General features: G+C 49.0%; 1 protein-coding gene across 3 annotated transcripts in view; it reads left to right on the plus strand.

Moving 5' to 3' along the window:
• The first annotated feature begins 21,011 nt into the window (after positions 1-21,011).
• The window catches only part of FCHSD2 (FCH and double SH3 domains 2), a 228,672-nt gene continuing 228,005 nt past the window's right edge, over positions 21,012-21,678 (plus strand). For 2 of the 3 annotated variants that reach the window (XM_080688538.1, XM_080688539.1), the window contains exon 1: positions 21,012-21,572. In XM_080688538.1, coding sequence (XP_080544664.1) covers positions 21,552-21,572 — 21 coding nt within the window. In that variant the 5' untranslated portion in view covers positions 21,012-21,551. The remainder of the gene's footprint in view (positions 21,573-21,678) is intronic. The other variant, XM_080688540.1, reaches the window with a different exon arrangement.

Here is a 21,678-nt window from a genome sequence, read left to right on the forward strand (position 1 = left end):
TCTCCCATCCTCTTTCTCTAAAAACCAATAAAAAATCTTTAAAAAAAAATCCAGGCCAACCACAGTAAAATACCAGTTCACACTTATTAGGATGGCTATTATTTATATATATAAAAGGCTAATATGCAAAGTGTCTCCTCAGGAGTTCGACTGGGAGACCGGGAGTTTGACCACTCGCTGTGATGTGTGCTGATCACCAGGGGGTGGCACGGAATAAAGGAAGGCCCTGGCTGGCAGCCTGAAGGCCCTGATTGGTCCTGATCCTCAGCCAGGCCTAGGGACCCCACCCGGGCACAAATTTCATGCACCAGACCTCCAGTTATAAAATAATAAAAAGGAAATAATAAGTGTCTGTAGCCTGTGTCACTAGGAAAAATGGAACTCTTGTGCATTGCTGGTGGGAATGTGAAATGGTGCAGGCCACTATGAAAACAGTTTAGTGGTTCCTCAAAAAATTAAACATAGAATTATCATATGATCCAGCAATTTCACTTCTAGGTATATACCCAATAGAATTGAAAGCAGAGACTCAAACAGATATTTGTATACCTATGTTCATATCAGCATTGTTCACAGTAGCCAAAAGGTAGAAACTACCCAAATGTCCATAAACAGATGAATGAATAAACACAATGTGGTATTTTCATATATGAAATACTATTCAGCCTTGTTAATATATATATATATCTCAATTGATTGATTTCAGAGAGGAAGGGAGAAAGAGAGACAGAAACATCAATTGGCTGCCTCCTGCACGCCCCTACTTGGAATTGAGTCTGCAACCCAGACTGGTGCCCTGACTGGGAATCGAATGTGACCTCCTGGTTCACAGGTTGATGCTCAACCACTGAGCCACACCTTCCAGGTAACTATTCAGCCTTAAAAAGGAATGAAGTTTTGTCACATGGTACAGCATGGATGAACCTTAAAGATGTTATGCTAACTGAAATAAGCCAGATTAAAAGGCGGGGGGGCAAATATTAGATGATTCTGCTTACATGAAGTACCTGGAGTAGGCAAATTCAGAGACAGAAAGTAGAATAAGAGGATACCAGAGACTAGGGGGAGAAGGAATGGGGAGTTATTGTCATTGTTTCTGTTTGGGATGATGGAAAAGTTTTAGAAATAGATAATGGTTGCACAGCATTGTGAATGTACTTAATGCCACTGAATTATTCACCTGGAAATGGTTAAAATAGTAAATTTTATGTCTATATACTTTTTTTTTTCTATAAAACAAAACATATCCTGGCCAACCTTCTCTGCTTAGAACAAAAATTTGATAGCCCCGCCTGAGCTCAAAGGCCCTCCCTGTCCAAAGGCATGATTTCTGAAGGCACCAAAACAGTTCCATCAGTTTACTTGGGCAGAGATATTTCTTTCTCACTCAGTGGCTGTGCGATTAGTGGAATGAGAGATATGGGAGCACCCAGCCAGAACCTTGTACACAGGAGAGATTTCTTCCACTTCATCCTGTTGACACACTGTCCTGACTGAAGGGGCCCTTCGATTTTACAGAGCTCACTTCTTCATGGTACAAATGGGGAAACTAAGGCCTAGAGAGGAGGCATGACTGCCCAAAGCCACACGCTTTCCTGACTCATGGCCCAGTGCTCCCTCCCTGGGTTGTGGTGCTAAGAACTGGTCACCTTGACGATGGGCAGTGTTTCTCTGGGAGGTGATGATCTATGACCTCTCCACTCTGAAGGCTCCTCAGCTGGGCCAGGGTGGGGACCAAGTCACTGAAAGCGCGAATGGTCCCACACCCAGGTGAAGAGGCAGCCACTTCCACCTAGGTGTGGTGGAGACACCCCATCTACCGCCAAGCATTTGCCTACCCATACTCCTCCATTCTGCCCTCTCCTTACACTTGGCAGTGCCCCCACTCACTTCTCTATCTGGTATTCCCAGGAGACCCCTTCAGGGACAGGATGGCAAGACAAATTGATGGGTCAGGACAGAAAGGCACCCAGATTAGTATATCCAGTTCACAAACTGTCAAGTGCAGGCAAAGCCTGACCGAACTGGTAAACATAGACTTGGAGGGCAGGTATGTCTGGGGCCCAAGGTCAGCAAGGCCTATAGGACAGGCACTTCCTCCTACTTCAGCTGCTCTTCCAGGCCTAAAATTCCCTGGCCAAGGGACAGAGCTTCAAACCTTTCCTCAGAAAGAGAGAGAGGTTTAATGGAGCCCTACTCCAAGCCCCAGCAGTTTACAGCAATTCTGATGAAAAGCAGTACCCAGCACAGAGCTGATTCAGAAAAGTTTTGTTAAAGTACAAAGCTCTTAGAGTGTCATCTCCACAGAATCTAAACTCACATAAGCAGCAGGGAGTCTGGAGAGAGGGAGGGAGGGAGGGAGGGAGGGAGGGAGGGAAGGAGGGAGGGAGGGAGGGAGGGAGGGAGGGAGGGAGGGAGGGATGGGAAAACATTTACAATGGATCAGTGCAGAGACCGAGATCAATACAGACCACAGGGTGGGATGAGGCCTGACCCTGCATGGGGAGGGGGATCTGGGAGGGCTTTCTGACAATCTAGTCAATCTATGGGCAGGCCCAAGGGGTAGGAGTTGGAGGAGGGTGGTCTAGTCAGAGTGGTAGCTCTGGCACTGCCTGGGGGCCACTGTGCCCTGAGGCCCCAGTGTGAGCTGGGATGGGGAGGGTAGAGAGCGTGGCTCTAAGTCCCTGGAGGGAGGAGTGGGTGGGGAGGGATGGGGAAGCCTCAGAGGGAATCCCACACAGGTGAGGGTGAGGCTCCCTGACCTAGTAGGAGCCCTGGATGTGGACCTCCCAGGGTTAAGTCTCAGCTGACAGCTCAGCTGATTGCAAGAGTTCTTTTTGAGCAGGGGGGCTTTCTTTTTTTAAAATATTTTATTTTATTTTATTGATTAAGGTATTACATATGTGTCTTTATCTCCCCATTGCCCCCCAAACCCCCACTCATGCCCTCACCCCGGCAGGGGGCTTTCTTTCCAATGACATCTAACCCACCTCAGGCTTTATCTCTGCCTGCGACCCATCCTCCTGGAGGTTCCACTTCTCTGCCTCTGTCTCTACCTACCAGCCCAGTGCAGCACTGGTCTCAGAAATGGGGTTGGGATGAGGTGGGTGGTGAGGGGTGGGAGCTGGAGGGGCTGGGGGATGAGAGGATAGCTCATCACGGTTTGAAATCCTGCCATGTGAGCGTCAGGAGGGGTCATGGGGATTGTGTAACACCAACTAACCATTTTACAAATGAAGAAACCTAGATCCAGATCTAGACTCAGGAAGGGAGTTGTCCAAGGCTATTCAGTGAGCTGGGAGCAGAGACAAAATTAGAACCCAGGCATTCTGACCCCAACGGAGAGCCTTATTTCTCTGCCTAGGACCTGGCAGGAAGGAAATAAGCATTTTAGCTAGAGCAGTGAGTTTCAAAATTGATAAGTCAGCTCGAGACACTGCACTAAAATTAAATATGGTCACTTTAGCAGATTCTTGGGAACCAGTTTGCTGATAAAGCCAGACATGGGCATTGACATTTGGGGCTGCCTCTTTATAAGATGCTTTGCATTCCAGCCAAGCCAGAATATGCTTATATTAATTTGTTTAGATTATTATTAAAGTGAAGCTACAACATTTAAAAATTCAGGTTGGAAACCCTCAGGAAACCGAGGAGCCTGGTTTGAGAAACGCTGAGCTGGAAGGATAGACAGTCCTGGGGAGGAGGTGGGGACAGGCCAAGACTAAGCTGCAGTCAGTGGTGATGGAGCTCAGCGTGGGGATGGACTCTTGCCCTTTGCCCGGCCCTAGTTTTCTCCCTGTGACAGGCAGGCCTGGGAGTGTACTTCCTGTGTTTTTTGACCCTGTGGAAATCTGTAGGTTTCAGACAGAGGTCAGAGTCCATCCTTAGGCCTCACTGAGGGATCCTGGGCCCCTTTCTGAGTCTGGGGGTCTGGGTCTTCTTCCAAAAAACATGGATTGGACTTGCCTGGAGGGATTGGTGGGGATGGGGCCGGCACAGGAGCCTCCATTCATTAGAGCTCCCCCTGCAAACTGGGCAGTTTTTCTGGTAGTTCATAGGACCAGAGCTGAACAGATAATCTTACCCTTTACTCCAACCCTGAGGCATCATCTTTCAGAAATAATGCCAGAAGAAAAGACATGGCTCTAGAAAAGACTGATGATGACTCTTTAGTCATAACCCAGGGTTTGTCTCCCCCCCGCCCCCCTGTACTCGGCTCCTCCACACTGGCAGCTTGCATTTTTGTCCATAGATAATCACCTGGTCCTTGTAGCAGTCCTGGAAAACCACACCCCCGCCCCTCCACCCCGGCTCTTCCCAAGCCCCCTCAGGCCCACATGTTTTCTTTTGCCAAAGAGATCTCAGGTTGTTATCAATGTCTGTATACCCATATCTGCCCCCCATCCAGAGTTAACTCCTTTCTTTTAAAAAAAATTATTTATTGTCCTAGCCAGTTTGGCTCAGTGGGTAGAGTGTCAGCTTGTGGACTGAAGGGTCCTGGGTTCGATTCCAGTCAAGGGCATGTTGCAGGCTCCATCCTCAGCCCTGGTCAGGGTGCCTGCGGGAGGCAACCAATCAGTGTGTCTCTCACATTGATGTTTCTCTCTTTGTCGCTCCCTCTCCCTTCCACTCTCTCTTAAAAAAAAAAATCAATGGAAAAAATATCCTCTGGTGAGGATTAACAACAACAAAAATTTATTATTTATTTATTTATTTATTTATTTATTTATTTATTTATTTATGAAAGAGAGAAACACATTGATTTGTTGTTCCACTCATTTATGCATTCATTGGTTGATTCTTGTATCAAACTCCCAACTTTGGCGCATAGGGACAATGCTCCAATCAACTGAGCTACCCGGCTAGGGCCACTTCCTTTCCATTCTATATTCCCAGGGCCCAGCAATTCAACTGGACCACCAAAAGTACCCACATAGCTAGCTGAGGGAATCAGTGGGGACCAAGGGCACATCCTCCCACTGAGGTTCTGTAATAGCTCTGCACCTGATGACCCAGAAGGAAGCAGAGTCAGTGGCAAGTCAGGGAAACCAGAATTTGTACACAATAGTCCTGAGCATTGGCCTCTGAGGAAAAGGAAGACCAGCTGACCATAGTGAAGTAAGAACCAGGACTGGGGCCACCTTTTTTGGTTCACCCTCCACTGGCCTCCCAGCTTCTTTGGCTCAGCAACACCCAAAATTCCTGGCATGTCTGCCTCTGGCCTTCTAAAAATACCCTGGCTGCCCAACGCCTCCCAGATGTCTGAGGGCTGAGTCTGTGATTTTCTTGCTGGTAATGGGTCAGCCCTGACATGGGCAACCAGGGGTGGGTGGCTCAAGTAGCTTGAGCCACTTCCTCTGCCTCCCACCACCCAGCCTCCCAAAAACTTGGCCCAACCTCACTTCCCAACTCCTGCATGGCAAGCGGGGATCGAGGCCTGACTGCCTGAACTGAGAGACCACAGAGATTGTGGACTCCAGTCCTTTCTTGGAGCAGTGGAAGAACTGAGGTCCAAGGACTTGTCCAGGGCACGCTAAGGTCCTCCCCCAGCTGATTCCCCAGGACTCTGCTCATGCCTGATGCTGCCCTACTTCCCATGCTGCCTGGAATCCATGTCTGTGAGCCAGATCTAACTTCCCCATTCCAGCTGTAAACTCCTGACAGCAGTGATGGGGAGGATCCTTGTGATCCCATGGTGCCTGGAAGAATGTCCAATCCAGAGCACGTGCCAGTAAACGTAGATTGGATTAAGCAATGCAGTGGCAGCCACGGCTGTGCATGGAGCCTTTGGCTGGAGGACAGAGCTTCAGGGTTCTAGTCCCGGACATGTCATTGTGGTACTGTTTGTCCATGTCAATTGCTCTGGCTGAGCCTCAGGTGTTTTTTTGTTGTTTAGTTTTGTTTTTTTAAAAATATATTTTCATTGATTTCAGAGAGGAAGGGAGAGGGAGAGATAGAAATATCAATGATGAGAGAGAATCATTGATTGGCTGCCTTCTGCATGCCCCCTACTGGGAATTAAGACCGAAATCCGGTCATGTGCCCTGACCCAGAATGGATCTATGACCTCCAAAGGTCGATGCTCAGCCACTGAGCCACGCCAGCCAGTCTGAGTCTCAGTTTAATGAGGTTTGATGAGATGGAGTTCAAGGACTAAGCCAGCTCTGCTGTCCCAAAGCTCTGAACTGGTGGCCTGTAGGGTATTGCTCCACTGTGTGTGGGAGATGGCATGTCCTGCTGGCTCCACTAGCTCCAGCCTCTCAGCATCTGCTCCTCCCTCTGCCTCTGACCATCCCACCTCTGGTCCTGGCCCCCAGACCCAACTCTTCCAGTGGTGCCACCCTCTGACTCCACTGCTGGGTGCTCAGGAGTGAACACCCCCACTCCACCTTCCCTTACTAACCAGGTGATCTTGGGCGAGGCATTGACCTTCTCTGGGCCTCGGTTTTATCACCTCTACAATGGAGATAATAAGACCACCTTAGAGGAATGTTAGGAGGAGCAAAGGAGATTCCACATCTCATATTTCAGTTAACAAATCTCCTCCTCAGGAAGTCTTCTTTGATCTCTCAGAATGGCTCTCCAGTTGTGTCCTTTCCTCCCCCACACCATGTCCACACTGCACAGTCATTGTCTCTCTATGCATCTATATGTATCTATGTGCCAGGGTAGTGGGGGGAGGGGGATGGTCTACAAGGCCAGGAGTCCCCAGGGCCCAGTACAGTCTTCATAGGTGAAATGCATGGGAAATTTATTGACTAACAAAATGAATGAATAAAGCCTGGGGGGCAAGTGCAGAAGTCAGGGAGTCTGATCTGGGAGGGGCCTACTTGACAGGGGGCTCTGATAATAGGAATGTAGAGAGCTCCATGGAGCCCTTCTCTCAGTTCTCTGGTGAATTCATCCTTCAAGATCCTAGAAGCATCTTCTTCTCTGAGGCTCCTGGTCACTCTCTCCCATGGGCCCACAACAGATTCCATTGTAGCATTTCCTTAAATGTCCCTCTCCTCCCTGGGATGGTGAGTTCCCTGAAGGCAAAACCCCATTGGATCTTATACACCAAGCACTGGATTCCACGTGAGTCCAATAAAGGTGTTGAAGAGAAGAACTAGATGGAGAAAATGATTTCTGAATCTAACTTGGGGTTGGATTGCCTGATCTTTTTTTAAAAAATTTTATTTTCAATTATAGTTTATATTCAATATTATTTTGTATTTGTTTCTGGTGTACACTATAGTGGTTAGATACTCATATACTTTATAGAGTGGTCCCCCAATATTTCAAGTACCCACCTGGTACTGTACATAGTTATTACAATATTATTGAGATATTTTCTATGATGTACTTTACAACTCTGTGACTATTTTGTTTACTACCAACCTGTACTTCTTAATCCCTTCACCTTTTTTACCCAGCTCCCCAATGCCCTTCCCCTCTGGCAACCATCAATCTGATCTCTGTATTGATGAGTCTGTTTCTGTTTTGTTTATTTATTTTCCTCTTTAGATTCCACATATAAGTGAGATCATATGATATTTGTCTTTTTCTGTCTGACTTACTTTGCTTAGCATAATATCCTCTAGGTTCATCTATGCCGTTGCAAATGGTAATATTTCATTTCATTATACATATGTACCACCATTTTTTATCCACTCGTCTACTAATAGGCATTGGGTTGCTTACATATCTTGCCTATTTCAAATAGTGTTGCAATGAACATAGGGGTACACATATCTTTCTGAATTACCATTTTGGGTTTCTTCTAACCAAAAGTGGAATTACTGGGTCATAAAGCAGTTCCATTTTTAATTTTTTGAGGTAATTCCATACTGTTCTCCATTGTGGCTGCATCAATCTGCATTCCCACCAACAGTGCACAAGGGTTCCCTTTTCTCCACTTCCTCACCAACACTTGTTTATGGATTTATTGATGATAGCCATTCTGACAGGTGTGAGGTGATATCTCATTGTGGTTTTAATTTGCCTTTCTCTGGTGACTAGTGACATTGAGTATCTTTGCATATGTCTATTGGCCATTTGTATGTCTTCTTTGGAGAAGTGGCTATTCAGGTCCTTCACCTAGTTCTTTATAAATTTTGGCTATTAACATCTTATCGGATGTATCATTGGCAAATATCTTCTTCTGTTCAGTAGGTTGTCTTTTCATTTTGTTGATGATTTCTTTTGCTGTGCAAAAACTCTTTAGTTTCATGTAGACCCATTTGTTTATTTTTTCTTTTGTTTCCCTTGCCAGAGGAGAAAACATATTGCTAAGAGAAATGTCAGAGATTTTACTGTCTACTTTTTTTCCTAGGAGTTTAATGGTTTTGAGTCTTACATTTAAGTCTTTAATCCACTTTGAGATTATTCTTGTGTATGGTGTAAGGAGGTGTTTAGTTTCATTTTTTTGAAACCATTTCATTGGTATCTACCCAATTTTCCCAATACCATTTATTGACTAGATATGTTCTTGCCACCTTTGTCATATATTAATTGACCATATAGGCATGGGTTTATTTCGGGGCTCTCTATTCTGTTCCATTGATCTATGTGTCTGTTTTTATGCTGGTACCATGCTGTTTTGATTACTACATCCTTGTAGTATAGTTTGATATAAGGTAGTGTGATACCTCCAACTTTACTCTTCTTTCTCAATATTGCTGTGGCTATTCAGGGTCTTTTGTGGTTCCATATAAACTTTTAGGTTATTTGTTCTGGTTCTGTGAAAAATGCCATTGGTGTTTTGATAGGAATTGCATTGAATCTATAGATTGCTTTGGGTAGTATGGGCATTTTAAATATGTTAATTCTTCCTATACAACAGCATGGTGTATGCTTCTATTTATTTACATCTTCTTTGATTTCTGTCTTTAGTATCTTCTTGTTTCCTGAGTACAGGTCTTCTACCTCCTAGGTATTTTATTTTACTGATGCTATTGTAAATGGGATTATTTTCTTTGTTTCCCTTTCTGGTAAGAACTGCCTGATCTTTAATGCACCTCTCAGCCTTGGAGATGATATTAAATTACTAAAGTGAGAGAAGCAGAGGGGCAAGCTGTTGTCTTTCTCAGAGCAACCCTCCAAGCATGTGTGGATTAAGTGTGAGCTGGTGATTGATAAAGAGTGCCTGACATTATTTCTCTGTTGAGGGAGGGCCACAGAAACCAGACTTTAGACATAAAGGTCCCTGGATACCCTCAAGTTGTTCTTCAAGCCCTTGATCTGAGTCCATTTACTCACATTTTACACATCACTTTTATGCCCTTGCTGATCTGGTGTAAACAGTTTAAAGGTTACCTGGCAGCCAGGTTGGAGGTGAGAGTTGCTGTTGTAGGCAGGAGGCAGGCAGGCAGGCTGGCACCCACCGAGGCAGCAGAGAGAAGTACCCGATGAGCTAGTAGAAGGGAGATAAAAAACAAACAGTTTGCCTGGCTGGTTTGGCTCAGTGGATAGAGCAACAGCCTGGGGACTGAAGGGTCCCAGGTTCGATTCCGGCCAAGGGCACATGCCCAGGGTTGTGGGCTCAATCCCCAGTAGGGGGCATGCAGGAGGCAGACGATCAATGATTCTCTCTCATCATTGATGTTTCTATCTCTCTATCTCTCTCCCTTTCTCTCTGAAATCAATAAAGAAATATAAAAAACAAACAAACAAACAAACAAAACAAAAAACAGTTTTACACAGGCAAAGCACTTCAGAGCAACACAGATTGTGACCATTTAGTTCACGGTCAGACCTCCCTGCAAATAAATGCCCCGGAGTACTTCACTGCATTCCTGCTCTGGGAAAATCCTGTTTGACCTCAGTCTCTCCATCTGTAAAATGAACAGGTTCCGTCAAGGGCTCTGAGGATGTATGATACTGCAGGAGTTTCCTCATGGGAGGCCTTTCACTCCCCAACTATTCAGGGCAATTGAGGTTTCATTAAGGTCAAGACGTCAATCTCCCGGGATTTGGGTAATGAGGCTTTCTTGCCACAAACCCCCAAGGGTGAAGACTGTCCTGGGCTGTCTGGGCTGGGCCCCCAAGGAGAAACAAAACTCCCCAGAAGCTGGCACACAGGCTGTGATCCTGGTTCTGCTTGCTGCCTACGGAAGGGGTGAAGAGGAAGCCTGGCTTTTAGTGAAACGGAAGTGCCTGAGTCTGACAGTTGCTTTCAGAACTCTGCAGCCAGGAGGGAAGTAAAACTGTCTGGGCATCTGGCAGCTTGCATCCTGAAGGCTCATGGGACAGCAACAGGTGAGGCCTCGTGCAGACTTGCTCTCTGGTCCAGAACTGTGGCCCTGCCTAGGGGAGGTCCCCAGAGAGTAGGCTGGCCCAAGGACTTGGGGGAGGGCAGAGGAAAAAGCCCCAAGCAGGTTCATGATCATGGGCAATTCTCTGTGCCTCTTTGGGCCCAGTTTCTCCACCTTCAAAAATAGAGTTAGGGTTAAATTTGCCTGTGCCATAAGGATTTCTGGAATGGTGTGCATTGGGGATGGAGAGACAATTTCTTGAGAAGAAACCTGGTCTGTTACCTTGCTGACAAGGGACTCACAGCCTGGTGGGAGATAGATACAGAATTATGGGGTAATCATGATTATCAATGTATGTATAGGCTCTCAAATCTCCTCACAGAGAGCACCTGGTCTAACCTGGGAGCTCAGGGAGAGCTCTGGAGAAGGTTAAGTGACTTGTCCAAGGTCACATAACTAAAAAGCAGTCCAGGTGGGCCAGAGACTTGAAGGAAGGGGAGTTCAGAAAAAGACACAACTAAATAGAAGTCCATTCAGCTTGTGCTTAGTGATGTCATCAAGGTCTGAACGAGGCTGTGGAGATTCAGAGGCAGGTGGATTAATTCTGACCTGCAGGAAGGCTTTATAGAAGCAGGAGTTCTGAGCTGGGGTTTGAAAGATGAATATGAGTTTATCAGGCAGAGAAAATAGGGAAAGGCTGAAGGAGAGGGAACAGCATATTCAGAAGTGTGAAGTTGCTAAAAGAACCTGACAAGTCCTGGAAAATGCACGTATATGTTGTGTTTGGAACAAAGGGCCCCTAAAATGGTGAGACTGAGAGGTGAGGTCAGGTAGGCCAGTAGGACTCATGCAGTGAAGGGCCTTTTAAAGCTTTGGCTTAATTTATAGAGCAGGGGGGGCCATAGAAGGGTCTAGAGCAGAGGAGTGCATGGTCAAAATAGCACATTAGAAGGCTTGATTTAGCTGCTAGGAGGGCAGAAGCTAGGAGAGAGGAATGACAGCAAGGAGGCGGTGACAGAGGATTGAGGGTACGTACCGAGGTCAGTGTCAGGCCCAACCTCTGTCAATAAATTGAAACTTTAGGCGCCTACAGAGGTATGGGGAAAATGAGAATTGAAACCTAGACCCTGCTGCGGCTGTGGTCTGGTCAGGTGTGGTTAGCTAGGGAAGTGAAAGCGTTGGGGTGACTGGCAGGAGCCCTGTTCTATGCTAGGGCAGGGTGGGGGCCATGTTCTGAGGGAGGCAGGCAGCTACTGATCATTGTGTGCCCCACCAAGTCCCTGCCCCTGGCTCCTGCCCTCTGGGATCCTACTTCCTTCTGACAACCCTTTGCTGAACTCTCTCCTGAGTTAAGCTTTTCTTCCCTCTCCTCTCTGCCTATCCAGCACCCCAGGATTCCTGACCAGGCCCTGCCCGGCCCTCCAGGGAGCCTGCCCTGAGCAGTGAATATTCCTGCTTTCCACAGCCCTGCTGCCTACCCTGCCCGAGTGGTGGCAGGACCATGCTCTGCCTTGAGGAATGTCTTGATCTGTGGTCCTGGTTCACCACACTAGGCACTGTTAGTACCCTTCTCTCAACTGACTCTGCCCACAAGAGTTCTTCAGGAGTGACAGTAAGTCATAATCAGACCTGGGGGACCCCAAAGGAGCCACACTGCACATGCCTGCTTAAGAGCAGGGGCATGGGAAGGACATTCCTGGACCAGGCTGGTTGATTCTTTGTTCTGGGGAATGTCTTGACCTGACTGAGCCAAATAGGCAAGTTCCAGGTTGAGGGTCCTATATTAGTTAGAAGGCTGGAAGGAAGCAATTCCTCCCCAACGGTTCAAAAGAAGAGACTTAATGATGGGAACAAACAAAGAATGGTGAGGCACCCACCCAGCACCCAGAGACTAGAGCTGAAGGAAGGGCAGGAATCATGTTACTGGAGCCCAGTGAGAGGTAGGGCTGCCTGGCAGGACTGAGATCAAGGAGGAAGTGGAGAAGGCACTAAAAGCAGGGAGGGAGCGGAAGGAGAAATAGCCCACCCCCTTCTCTCAGCCTCAATCACCTGTGGTTTCTCATTGTCCAAAACCAAGTGGAAACCAGTTGGCAAGGAGGCCTTGGTGATGCAGCCCACGATGGCTGCTTCCTAGGGCACAGTGCAGGGCCAAGGGTCTGGGTGGGGTGCAAATAGAGACTAACCATCTCCAGATATGCCTGAAAAACTGTCACCCAAATGGACTATCTGGATGATGCCTATGGCCTTGACCCAGTCATTTCTCTGTGATCAGAGGTGGTTGGAGACAGTTTTTCTGCCTGCCCCAGAGAGAAAAGACCAAGCTTCACCTTTACATTCATTTTGCTACCATCTAGAAAGCACTGTCTAGTCTTGATAGTTATAGAACTAGAGAATGACAGAGACACATGGGCCTCAAGGGTAACCATCCCAAATACGCAGTAACAGACCCAGAGAGTGAGAGCTGGGCCCAGGGTCACAGAGCTGATGTATGATGACATTGGAGAGGTGTTCTGTATCTAGAATATGCAGTTATGGCCACATAACTAGAAAGCAGCAGAGCCAAAATTCAAACTGGTCAGTCTGACTTCGAATTTGACCCAAGCTCTTAACCAAGACCCTAAGCTGAGTGCCCGGTGTGCAGCAAGGAAAGGCACTGGAGTTAGGGTGATCCAGCTCGAGGTGCCTTGTTCTTCAGACTGGTCCATATCTCCTTTATGGTCCATGCATCCACAAGCCTCTCTCTGGGAGGGCAGCAGTGAGGTCACAGGCCCAGGGCAGGGCATGAGGACAAACAGCTGAATATGAACAGACAATAGGCCTATGCAGCCCTCAGGCACACTCTCCCTTATGGTGCTGGATTGGGCCTCTATTCTGAGACCTGGCTGCCCACACATAATGTTCCATAGCTGGTAAACCTCTGGGTCTTCAAGTATTAAAATCCACCCATCCAGCATGCCTCATCCTAGGTGCTGGGGATACAGTGACAATAAAGATATTCTCCCAGAGATCTATGGGGATGGGGAGCACAAATAGGATGGGTGAGATAGGCAATACATATGGCTATTACAGAGCATGATCAATGCCATAAAGGAGGATTGCTTTTAAATGTAGAGCAAACAGCTAAGTAGGACGCTCACGGCACAGTCTGCCTTTGCAGGCTCAGTTTCCAGGATTCACTACTCAGACTGTTCCTAAACATGACTCAGGCCCACTCACCTGTGGTTTTTGCTCTCACTGTCCCTCTCCTGGGAGTGAGTGTCTACCTTCCATACATCAAGGCCCGCTTCCAGTGCTGTAGTAACCATTTGCCCAATTAAACCGTGGCAGCCCAGTTCCCACTGGGGCTGGGTGAGTCCAGAAACTATTATAGGGTGGTTAACCTCTGGACACTGGAATAGGACCACCTGGGTTCAAATCCTGCTTCTTACTAACTACCTGACCATGGTCAAGTTACTTAACCTCTCTGAACCTCAGTTTCTACATCCTTAAAGTCAGGATAATTGGGTGTGTGAGAGTCAATTGGCTAACACAATGAAAGCCCTCAGAGCTGTGCCTGGTACTCCACAAGCATGCAAGAAATGTTAGCTATTATTATTACAGCTATTATTAGGAGCCAGCCTGGTGCACTGGTAAACAACTCCTCACACCCAAGCAAAGCTAGGGAGGACACACACCGGGTCAACACACAGCCACACTTGGAGCTGGGGCAGGGTGGGGAACTGTGACCCCATTTTAAGTTGAATGGAGGCTCAGCGGAGACACAGGCAGTCATTCACTTAACAAATATTTTGGGGACCATTTCCACGTGGCAGGCACTTCCCCTCTTTCCATACCAAACTTACTGAATCCTCAGAGGAGGGGCCGGAGGGCCCTGCATTTTAAACAAGCCTCCCTAGGCGGTTCTTAGCTCAGGCAAGTCTGGAAAATCCTTGGATCCTAGAATGCTAGGGCAAGCATCTTGGCATATTCCAAATTGGGACCTGAGTTTTATGGGGGATACCATCTTTGGTGGCAGATTTGCATAGTAGTTGGCAGCACAGATCCTGGAGGCTGATTAATTGGGTACAAATCTCAGTTTGCTACTCATTGACTGCGTAACCCTAGGGTAAAATGGGGCTAATAGCACCTACAACAAAGTTGTTGTAAGAATTAAATTAATTATTTATGTGAAGTGCTGACACATAGTAACTATTATAAAGTATGAGCTATTATCATTACTGTGCCCCGTCTAGACAAGCATCAGAGAGAAGGCGGGGGTGGTGGATTTGCTGCTTTTTACCCCAGGATTGGCTCTGTCTACAGAGTTGGCGGCGTCTGTCTCTTCAGGGAGATTCACCACCTGCTCCCTTCTGCTGGAAGAGCTTTCCCGAGCCAGGGAATTCCCTCCCATAGCAACTCATAGCAGCTCCCAGCCTTCTGATGCCACGTGCTCTGCCCACAGCAGCTAGTGAGAATCAGATCACATCTCGGGCAGAGGCTGGACTGAGAAGACAGGCAGGTTTTGGTGTTGGAGGTGTCCGTTGAGGAGGGCTGAAAACAAGAGGTGGGGTGCAGGTCCCGGGGGGAGCTCCTCTCCACACACTGGGCAGGCTTGGGCTGAGGGTGGTGCCCAGGCCACAGGACGTGAGTGTGGATGTGCCGCAGACAGGGGAAGGGTGGGTGCCCAGGAAGGAGAGGCAGGATGCCAGGGCATCTGCCAGTCCTCAGGACACTCATTTTGGCCCGCTGCCCTCCCACGGCAGGGAGCAGGCAAGTGTTTTGTTTTGGCATTAACTGGGCAGGCTGTGGGAAATAGGCAGCAGGCTTCCTGAGCTGAGCGGGCCTGCTCCCTTCACAGGCCTGAGCACAATGGTTACAGAGCTGCCACCTCCCTGTCCTGCTGTCCCTCCCCCACAGCTCCATCTCCCGCCCTTGGTCCCTGACTGACCCCCATCCCTCAGCTCAGCCTGGAGGGTCCTTTCCATGGAAGGGCTCACAGAAGGGGGCCTCTCCCCTCCCCACCTTCCAGAAACTCCCTGGTGTTACTGATGAGGAACCGAAGGCTGAGGGAGGGCTGGGACTTCCCAGGGCCTCACAATGAGTCAGGGGCAAAACCCGGGACTGTAGTTGGGCTCAACTTCTTCCCATGGGAATTCCTCTTTTTGTGTTTTATTTTTTAAAATTCACAAACTAAATCAGAACAAAATGAAGAGAAACTGAAGGAAAACATATGCACACACAAAGGAAACTCACATGTGTGGGCCAGCACAGTTGCAGGCATTTTATATAAACATTCCCATTTAATTCCCACCACACCCTGCAAAAAATCATTACTCTCCTTCTACGGACAAGGGAACCCAGTTGAAAAGAGGTTTCAGGACTCGGTCAAGAACCCAAAGCCAGGCCGAGAAGAAACAGGACATCTTAACTGATGATTGTCTGACCCCACATCCCCATGATGTCACCCTTCCACCCAAACCTGACTGCTTTCCCCATCAGTCCTAGGATAGCTCCCAGCGGGGAGACCCTCATCGGAGTCCCACATAGGCAGTCAGTTGCTCAGCCTTTTCTGATATATCCCAGGATGGGCAGTCACTTGCTCACATCGCTCCTCAGCCCTTTATAGATCACATACTTCATTTATCCTGCACCCCTCCTCCCCCCGGGGGGAAGAGAGGACAGAATTTGTGATGTGCCAAAGGTCACACTCAGCAAGTGCCTGGCAAAGATAGGACTAGAACCTTGGTTTCCTGATCTTAAAACCATGTGACTGCCACCTCCTGGGACTGGCTGTCCTTTCATCCCCACCCCAAGTTGTAATGCTCCCTGACAAGGGTGCCAGCTGACCAGATAATTCCCTGCCTCTCAAGGATTCACCTCGGGCCTTAGATCCCTGCCACCACCTGATGGAATCTGGGTCCCTAACTCTCCTGGCCCTACATACCCTAGACCGTGGTTGGCAAACTGCGGCTCGCGAGCCACAGGCGGCTCTTTGGCCCCTTGAGTGTGGCTCTTCCACAAAATACCACAGCCTGGGCGAGTCTATTTTGAAGAAGTGGCGTTAGAAGAAGTTTAAGTTTAAAAAATTTGTCTCTCAAAAGAAATTTCAATTGTTGTACTGTTGATATTTGGCTCTGTTGACTAATGAGTTTGCTGACCACTGCCCTAGACTCACTGCTGTGACCTTTGGTTCCTGTGTTGAGATTGGGAGCTCCTGGAGTGCAGGGCCTGGGCCTCATCCCAGAGACCTGCTTATGCCTGAGCCCAGAATAAGGGAGTTGCTGAGTGATGTAGGATGGAATCCAAGGTCTAGTTCTGCCATAGCCCCTGCCCTCTTCTGGTGGCCACAGATCTTGAAGCCTCATCCCAGTGGACTGCGACTCTGTCTTGAGAGCTGACTAGCAGAGGAGACAGGCATACTCCCACACCAGGCTGATGGTGCTGAGGGGATTAGCTCAGGCAGGAGCAAAGGCCCATAGGTGTGTGTATGGGTTGGAGGTGGAGGGGAAAGGTGACTAGGGTAGAAGGGAGGTGAATGGGAATGGGGTCCACAGACTGCATTGTCTGCAGCAGCATCCAAAGCTAGGCAGGAAGTAGCTGGCCCCTGTGCCAAGGTGAGTGGAGGATAATGACAGAGCAGGAAAGGGAGCGGGCTATGAACAAGGCTATGAACCGCACTTCAGGAAGGGTAGGGTGGGTGCCTTGGGGCGGTATGGGCAGATGGGATGGTGACCACCTTCTCTGGAGAGAGCTTTGGGTGGAATGCCTTTCCCAGGTGCCCACTCTGGACTGGGGTGGGGTGTTGTTCATGTTCTAGCCATGTTTAAGGGCTGCTGCAAACTGATTTCTCTTGGGAGCCCTGTGGGATACTGGAATAGCTTATCTTCCAATGCCCACTCACAGTGGCATGTACCTGCTCCAGGCCAGCTTTCAGTCCTGGCTATGACTTAAACTTAGAATCATATTCCTTCTGGGAGATTGCACAGCAGCACACATGCTGGAGGGAAAGCCCAGCTTCAGAGCCAAAGGGAGCCAGGGGCCACCCCTGGCTCTCCTGTCCTAGCTATGTGACCTTGGGCAGGTCATTTCACTTCTGAGCCTCAGTCTGTGAAATCTGTGACACGGGGTCATATATATTATGAGGGGTTGTTGTCAGGGTTGGAAACGATGTAAATGACACGCCTAGTTCAATGCCTGGAACATGGAAGAGGCAACATAAATGGTAGCTGTTATTACTTCCTTCCCAGGGTGTGAATCCCATCTGTGGCCTCCTTAAGGAAGAGAGCCAGCACCTATTTGCACAGCCCCAGGGATGGGGGAGCTCATCCCCTGTAGGTGCAGCTCTGCCTGGAAAACCTCCTTCCCTAGATACAGCTGAGATCTGTCCCAGTTCTGTCTCTGGGGCCACAGTGCATGCTGCTCTGTGGCCATAGGACAGCTCTGTGGTATCTCCCCCAAAGAATTTCAAGTAACATGGTGATTGCCTGAGTTTCAGGAGCAAGGCTCTGAAAGTACCTAGCCTGGTTCAAAGGAGTATATTTTAATTAATCAACTTATTGATTAATAAGAGAGAGAGAAAGAGAGAGAGGGAGAGAGAGACAGAGAGATGGATTTATTGTTTCACTTATTTATGCATTCATTGGTTGATTATTATATGTGCTCTGACCCAAGATTAAACCCACAACCTTGGTGTATCGGGACAATGCTCTAACAACCAACTGGGTTACCAGGCCAGGACAAAGGGGTATATTTTATATCGGGCTTGCATAAATCACAGAAAACCCTTTCTCCATCCCTGTGGGTTTAGAACGTATGGATTTTACCCTCCCAAGTCTGCTTTTTTTCCTGGGCGAACTCTCCCAATTCCTTTGAACAGTCCCCACAGAAGCAAATGGGAGAACTGGGTTCTGGTCCCAAATCTATCACTTCAGGAAAAGTCACTTATGCCCTAGCTGGTTTGGCTCAGTGGATAGAGCGTCGGCCTGGGGACTGAAGGGTCCCAGGTTCGATTCTGGTCAAGGGCATGTACCTTGGTTGCAGGCACATCCCCAGTGGGAGGTGTGCAGGAGGCAGCTGATCGATGCTTCTCTCTCATTGATGTTTCTAACTCTCTATCCCTCTCCCTTCCTCTCTGTAAAAAATCAATAAAATATATTTTTTAAAAAAAAGTCACTTATTTTCATGAGTCTCCAGTTCCTCATTTGTAAAATGAAGACAATAATACTATCTCATAGAATTACAATGAAGATTAGCTTGAAAAAGTAACATGAAAATTTGGGGTTTGGTAAAGGCACTGGTAAATATCAAACAATATTTTTAAAAATCATATTTTTGAAAAAGCAGTTAGTAGGTAAGCCCATCTGGTGTTGCCCCTTAGCTTTTTATAACCTCTCCAAAGGACATTATTCCAGAAAGTCAGTGCCATTCCTGGTTTCAGAATAATGGCAAATTAGGTGGAGGATGCCCTCCTAAAGTCATAAAGTGAATCCCCAGGATTTGACTTAATCTATGAAGAGCCTACTAAGCTCCAGGCTCATTCACTTACCTTATTCTGCAGTTGGGACCAAGGCACAGAGAAGGCCCAGAAGATCAGCTGGGAGGCTGGATCCCAAGTCTCCCAAGATCCAGCACCTTTATACCCCCATGCTTACTGCTAGAGGAGGGAGGTGAAGGGAGGATAGTCTCTGGGCCAGACTAGATACACCCAGGACTAGGATTCAGCAAATCTTTGTTAAACACCTTCTATGTGTTTACTACATCTGGGCAGGCACTGTTACCCCCACCCCCTTCCCAAATAAGTCAGTGTCATTCATGACATAGTTGGTCTGGAACTCAGCCTTAGTGAAAGCCTAGGCTGGTGATAGAGTCTTGCTTACCCCTGTATCCCAAATGTCTGGTACAAGGCGTGGCACAAAACAGGAGCTTAGCAAATATTTTTTGAATGAATGATGAATCAGTGAGCACTTATTGAGCACGATGAATTAGGTTCTGTGGTAGGAGAAGTTCTATTTAGTCAACAAGCCTGCAAACTGGTATTATATCCCTATTTTATGAGTGAGGAAATAAAGAAAGAGGGGAATTGATTAGCTCAAGGCCTCTCAATGAATTGGTGCTGGAGCTGAGACTGGCTACCACTGTCCTGGTCCTGGGCTCTCTAGCCTTTGACCCAAGGTCATCTGGGAGCTGGGCCTCTACTCACTATTTATTCCCTTGCCCCAGGCCTTCTCTGATAGCAGTTGAGGGCTCTGGGGAAGTGTTGACTTTTGAATGGCTTCAAGGAAACTAGAAATATCAAGTCTGTTCTCCTAGTTCATACCCAGCTCTAGATTGAATCTGACTCAAGCATAACTCTGATTCCATCACCTTCCTATCTAAGAATCTAGGCTAACTCTATGTAAACAACCTGGGTTCAAGTTCCATTTTCCCAATTTCTGGCCATGCAGCTTTCAGCAAATTAGTTGTGTCTCTCCAGGCCTCACTCACTTTCCTGTTTTGTGTGATTACACACTTCTGAGAACGTATGTCTGGGAGACCAACTTCTGATAAAATTATGGGGCAATGTAGTTCATCTTCCACACAGACCTGTGGCTCCAGAAGAGGTATTTTCATTCTTCTAAGGACCCCAAGGAAGGCTGATACTCCTACTCCCATATGGTCTGAACAGAGCAGGGAGGTGAGGAGGGGGCAGAGGGCGGGGAGGGGGAGTGGAGGCAATGCCTGGAGAGCATCCTCATTGGCAAATGAAGAAGCCTGAGCTCACCCAGCCAGTTAGGGGTAGGCAGAGTAGACAGGTAGGAGATCCTGACTCCCAGATAAGGGCTTCCTTTGCCACTGCTGCCTCCTCTACTTTTCCTCATGGTTATCATATGAAGGAATGGGTTGAGGAAACAAGTTATAGAGGCAAAGAAGGACCCTTGGTGCTTGGGAGTGAGGAAGGCAATGATAATAGGCCTAGGGGGTGGAGGGGCAGGGGGAAGAGGGAAGGGAACCGCCTGTTCCCTGGAGGGAGAGCTGCATCTGTTTCTTTATGACCCAAAAAACCCTTCGTGACACAGAGATTCTAGTCCTACTATGTGACCTTCAGAAAATCCTCAGTCCTCTATGGGCCATAGCCTCTCCATCTGTGAAATGGGGGCCCTGGCCTTAATGACCTCACTGTTCCCTTCCAGCACAGAGTTCATGCTCTCTGACTTGAATGCCCTGCAGCAGAGGGCCGTTGTTGTTTTTCTTTGCAGGGCAACTAGACCCCTGACCCCAGTAACAGGCACCTGCGGGCCACTGCGAAAGGATTTGTTCAAACTCTATCCGCTCGCTCGAGAGAGAGGCAACACGTGCAGGAGGAGCCCAGAAGTAGCAGAAAACAGAACTCTCCTACTGCCCTCTCCTCATTGTAAAAACGCCACTGCAGCGTCCACGACCCCCCATCCCGCACAAACCCTGCAGTCGCAAAAGCCAGCGGGAGACAGGGGCGGCTGGTGCGCGTGCGTCGCCGCAGAGCCCTTTCTCGCCCACGTGCGCGCCCCCGCGCGGAGGTGCGCGCCGCGGCCGGCTGGCGGGAAAGCGCGCGGGAAGCCCCCGGCGGTTCCCGGTGTGGGGGAGGGAGGACTGGAGGCGTTTGGGACGTGCCACTCTGGGAGAGGACGGGGGGATTTTCGTGTTCTACTAGCGTTTCTGCCCTTTCTATTTGCCGACAGGCCCGTTAGTTTCCCCCGTCCCGGCCATGAAACCGAGCCCCACGCCGCGGCCACGCTCGCCCTCTGCAACCCAGCTCTGGCCTGAGCTGTCTCCTCCGCCGCCAGTGTGGGGCGCTGCGCCGCGCAGTGGGGCCGGAAATTCCCGCGGCCGAAGTGGAGGAGTCGGGGCCGAGAGCTTGGCGCCGCCTTCCACCTCCCCGCGCTGGGCGGGGGCGTTGGGCCCAGCGAGGGCCGGGCCGTCTGAGTTGGGGCCAAGGGAGACCGAGTCTGCGAGTAGCCCGAGCCGGCGGCGGGCGGGGAGCCGGAAGACACAGCCGCTCCTCGAGAGCCGCTCGGCGAGCTGAGAGACCTTGCGCCCCGGCTCCTGGCCCCCGCCCCCTCGCGGTCTCCGCCTCCTTCGCTCACACACCCCCCGGGCCGCTGGATCCCCAGGCCTGCCCGGCTCCTCCTTCTCTTCACTCTCGCCCGTGACCGGGTCCTCCTGCCGCCCGCTCGCCTTGCTCCCTCCGTGGCGAGTCCTCGTCCTCAAGCTCTCCTTTCAAACACACACGCTTGCTGGGCCGGTCCCTCTTCTCGGCCCTTCTCCTTTCTCTTATCCTAGCTAACGTCGCCGTCGGGGGAGGATTGATGTCCCTTCAGCATCATGCAGCCGCCGCCGAGGAAGGTGAGGGTGCTGAAGGGAGGCTTTAGGGCTTTGGGGGGATGCGTCCAAGGAACGCGGCCGGGGCAATCGCTGCGACCCCTCCCCCTTTCCGCAACGGGCCGTGACC

Source organism: Plecotus auritus, assembly GCF_963455305.1.
Source record: "Plecotus auritus genome assembly, chromosome: 9".
Taxonomy (NCBI): Eukaryota; Metazoa; Chordata; class Mammalia; order Chiroptera; family Vespertilionidae; genus Plecotus; species Plecotus auritus.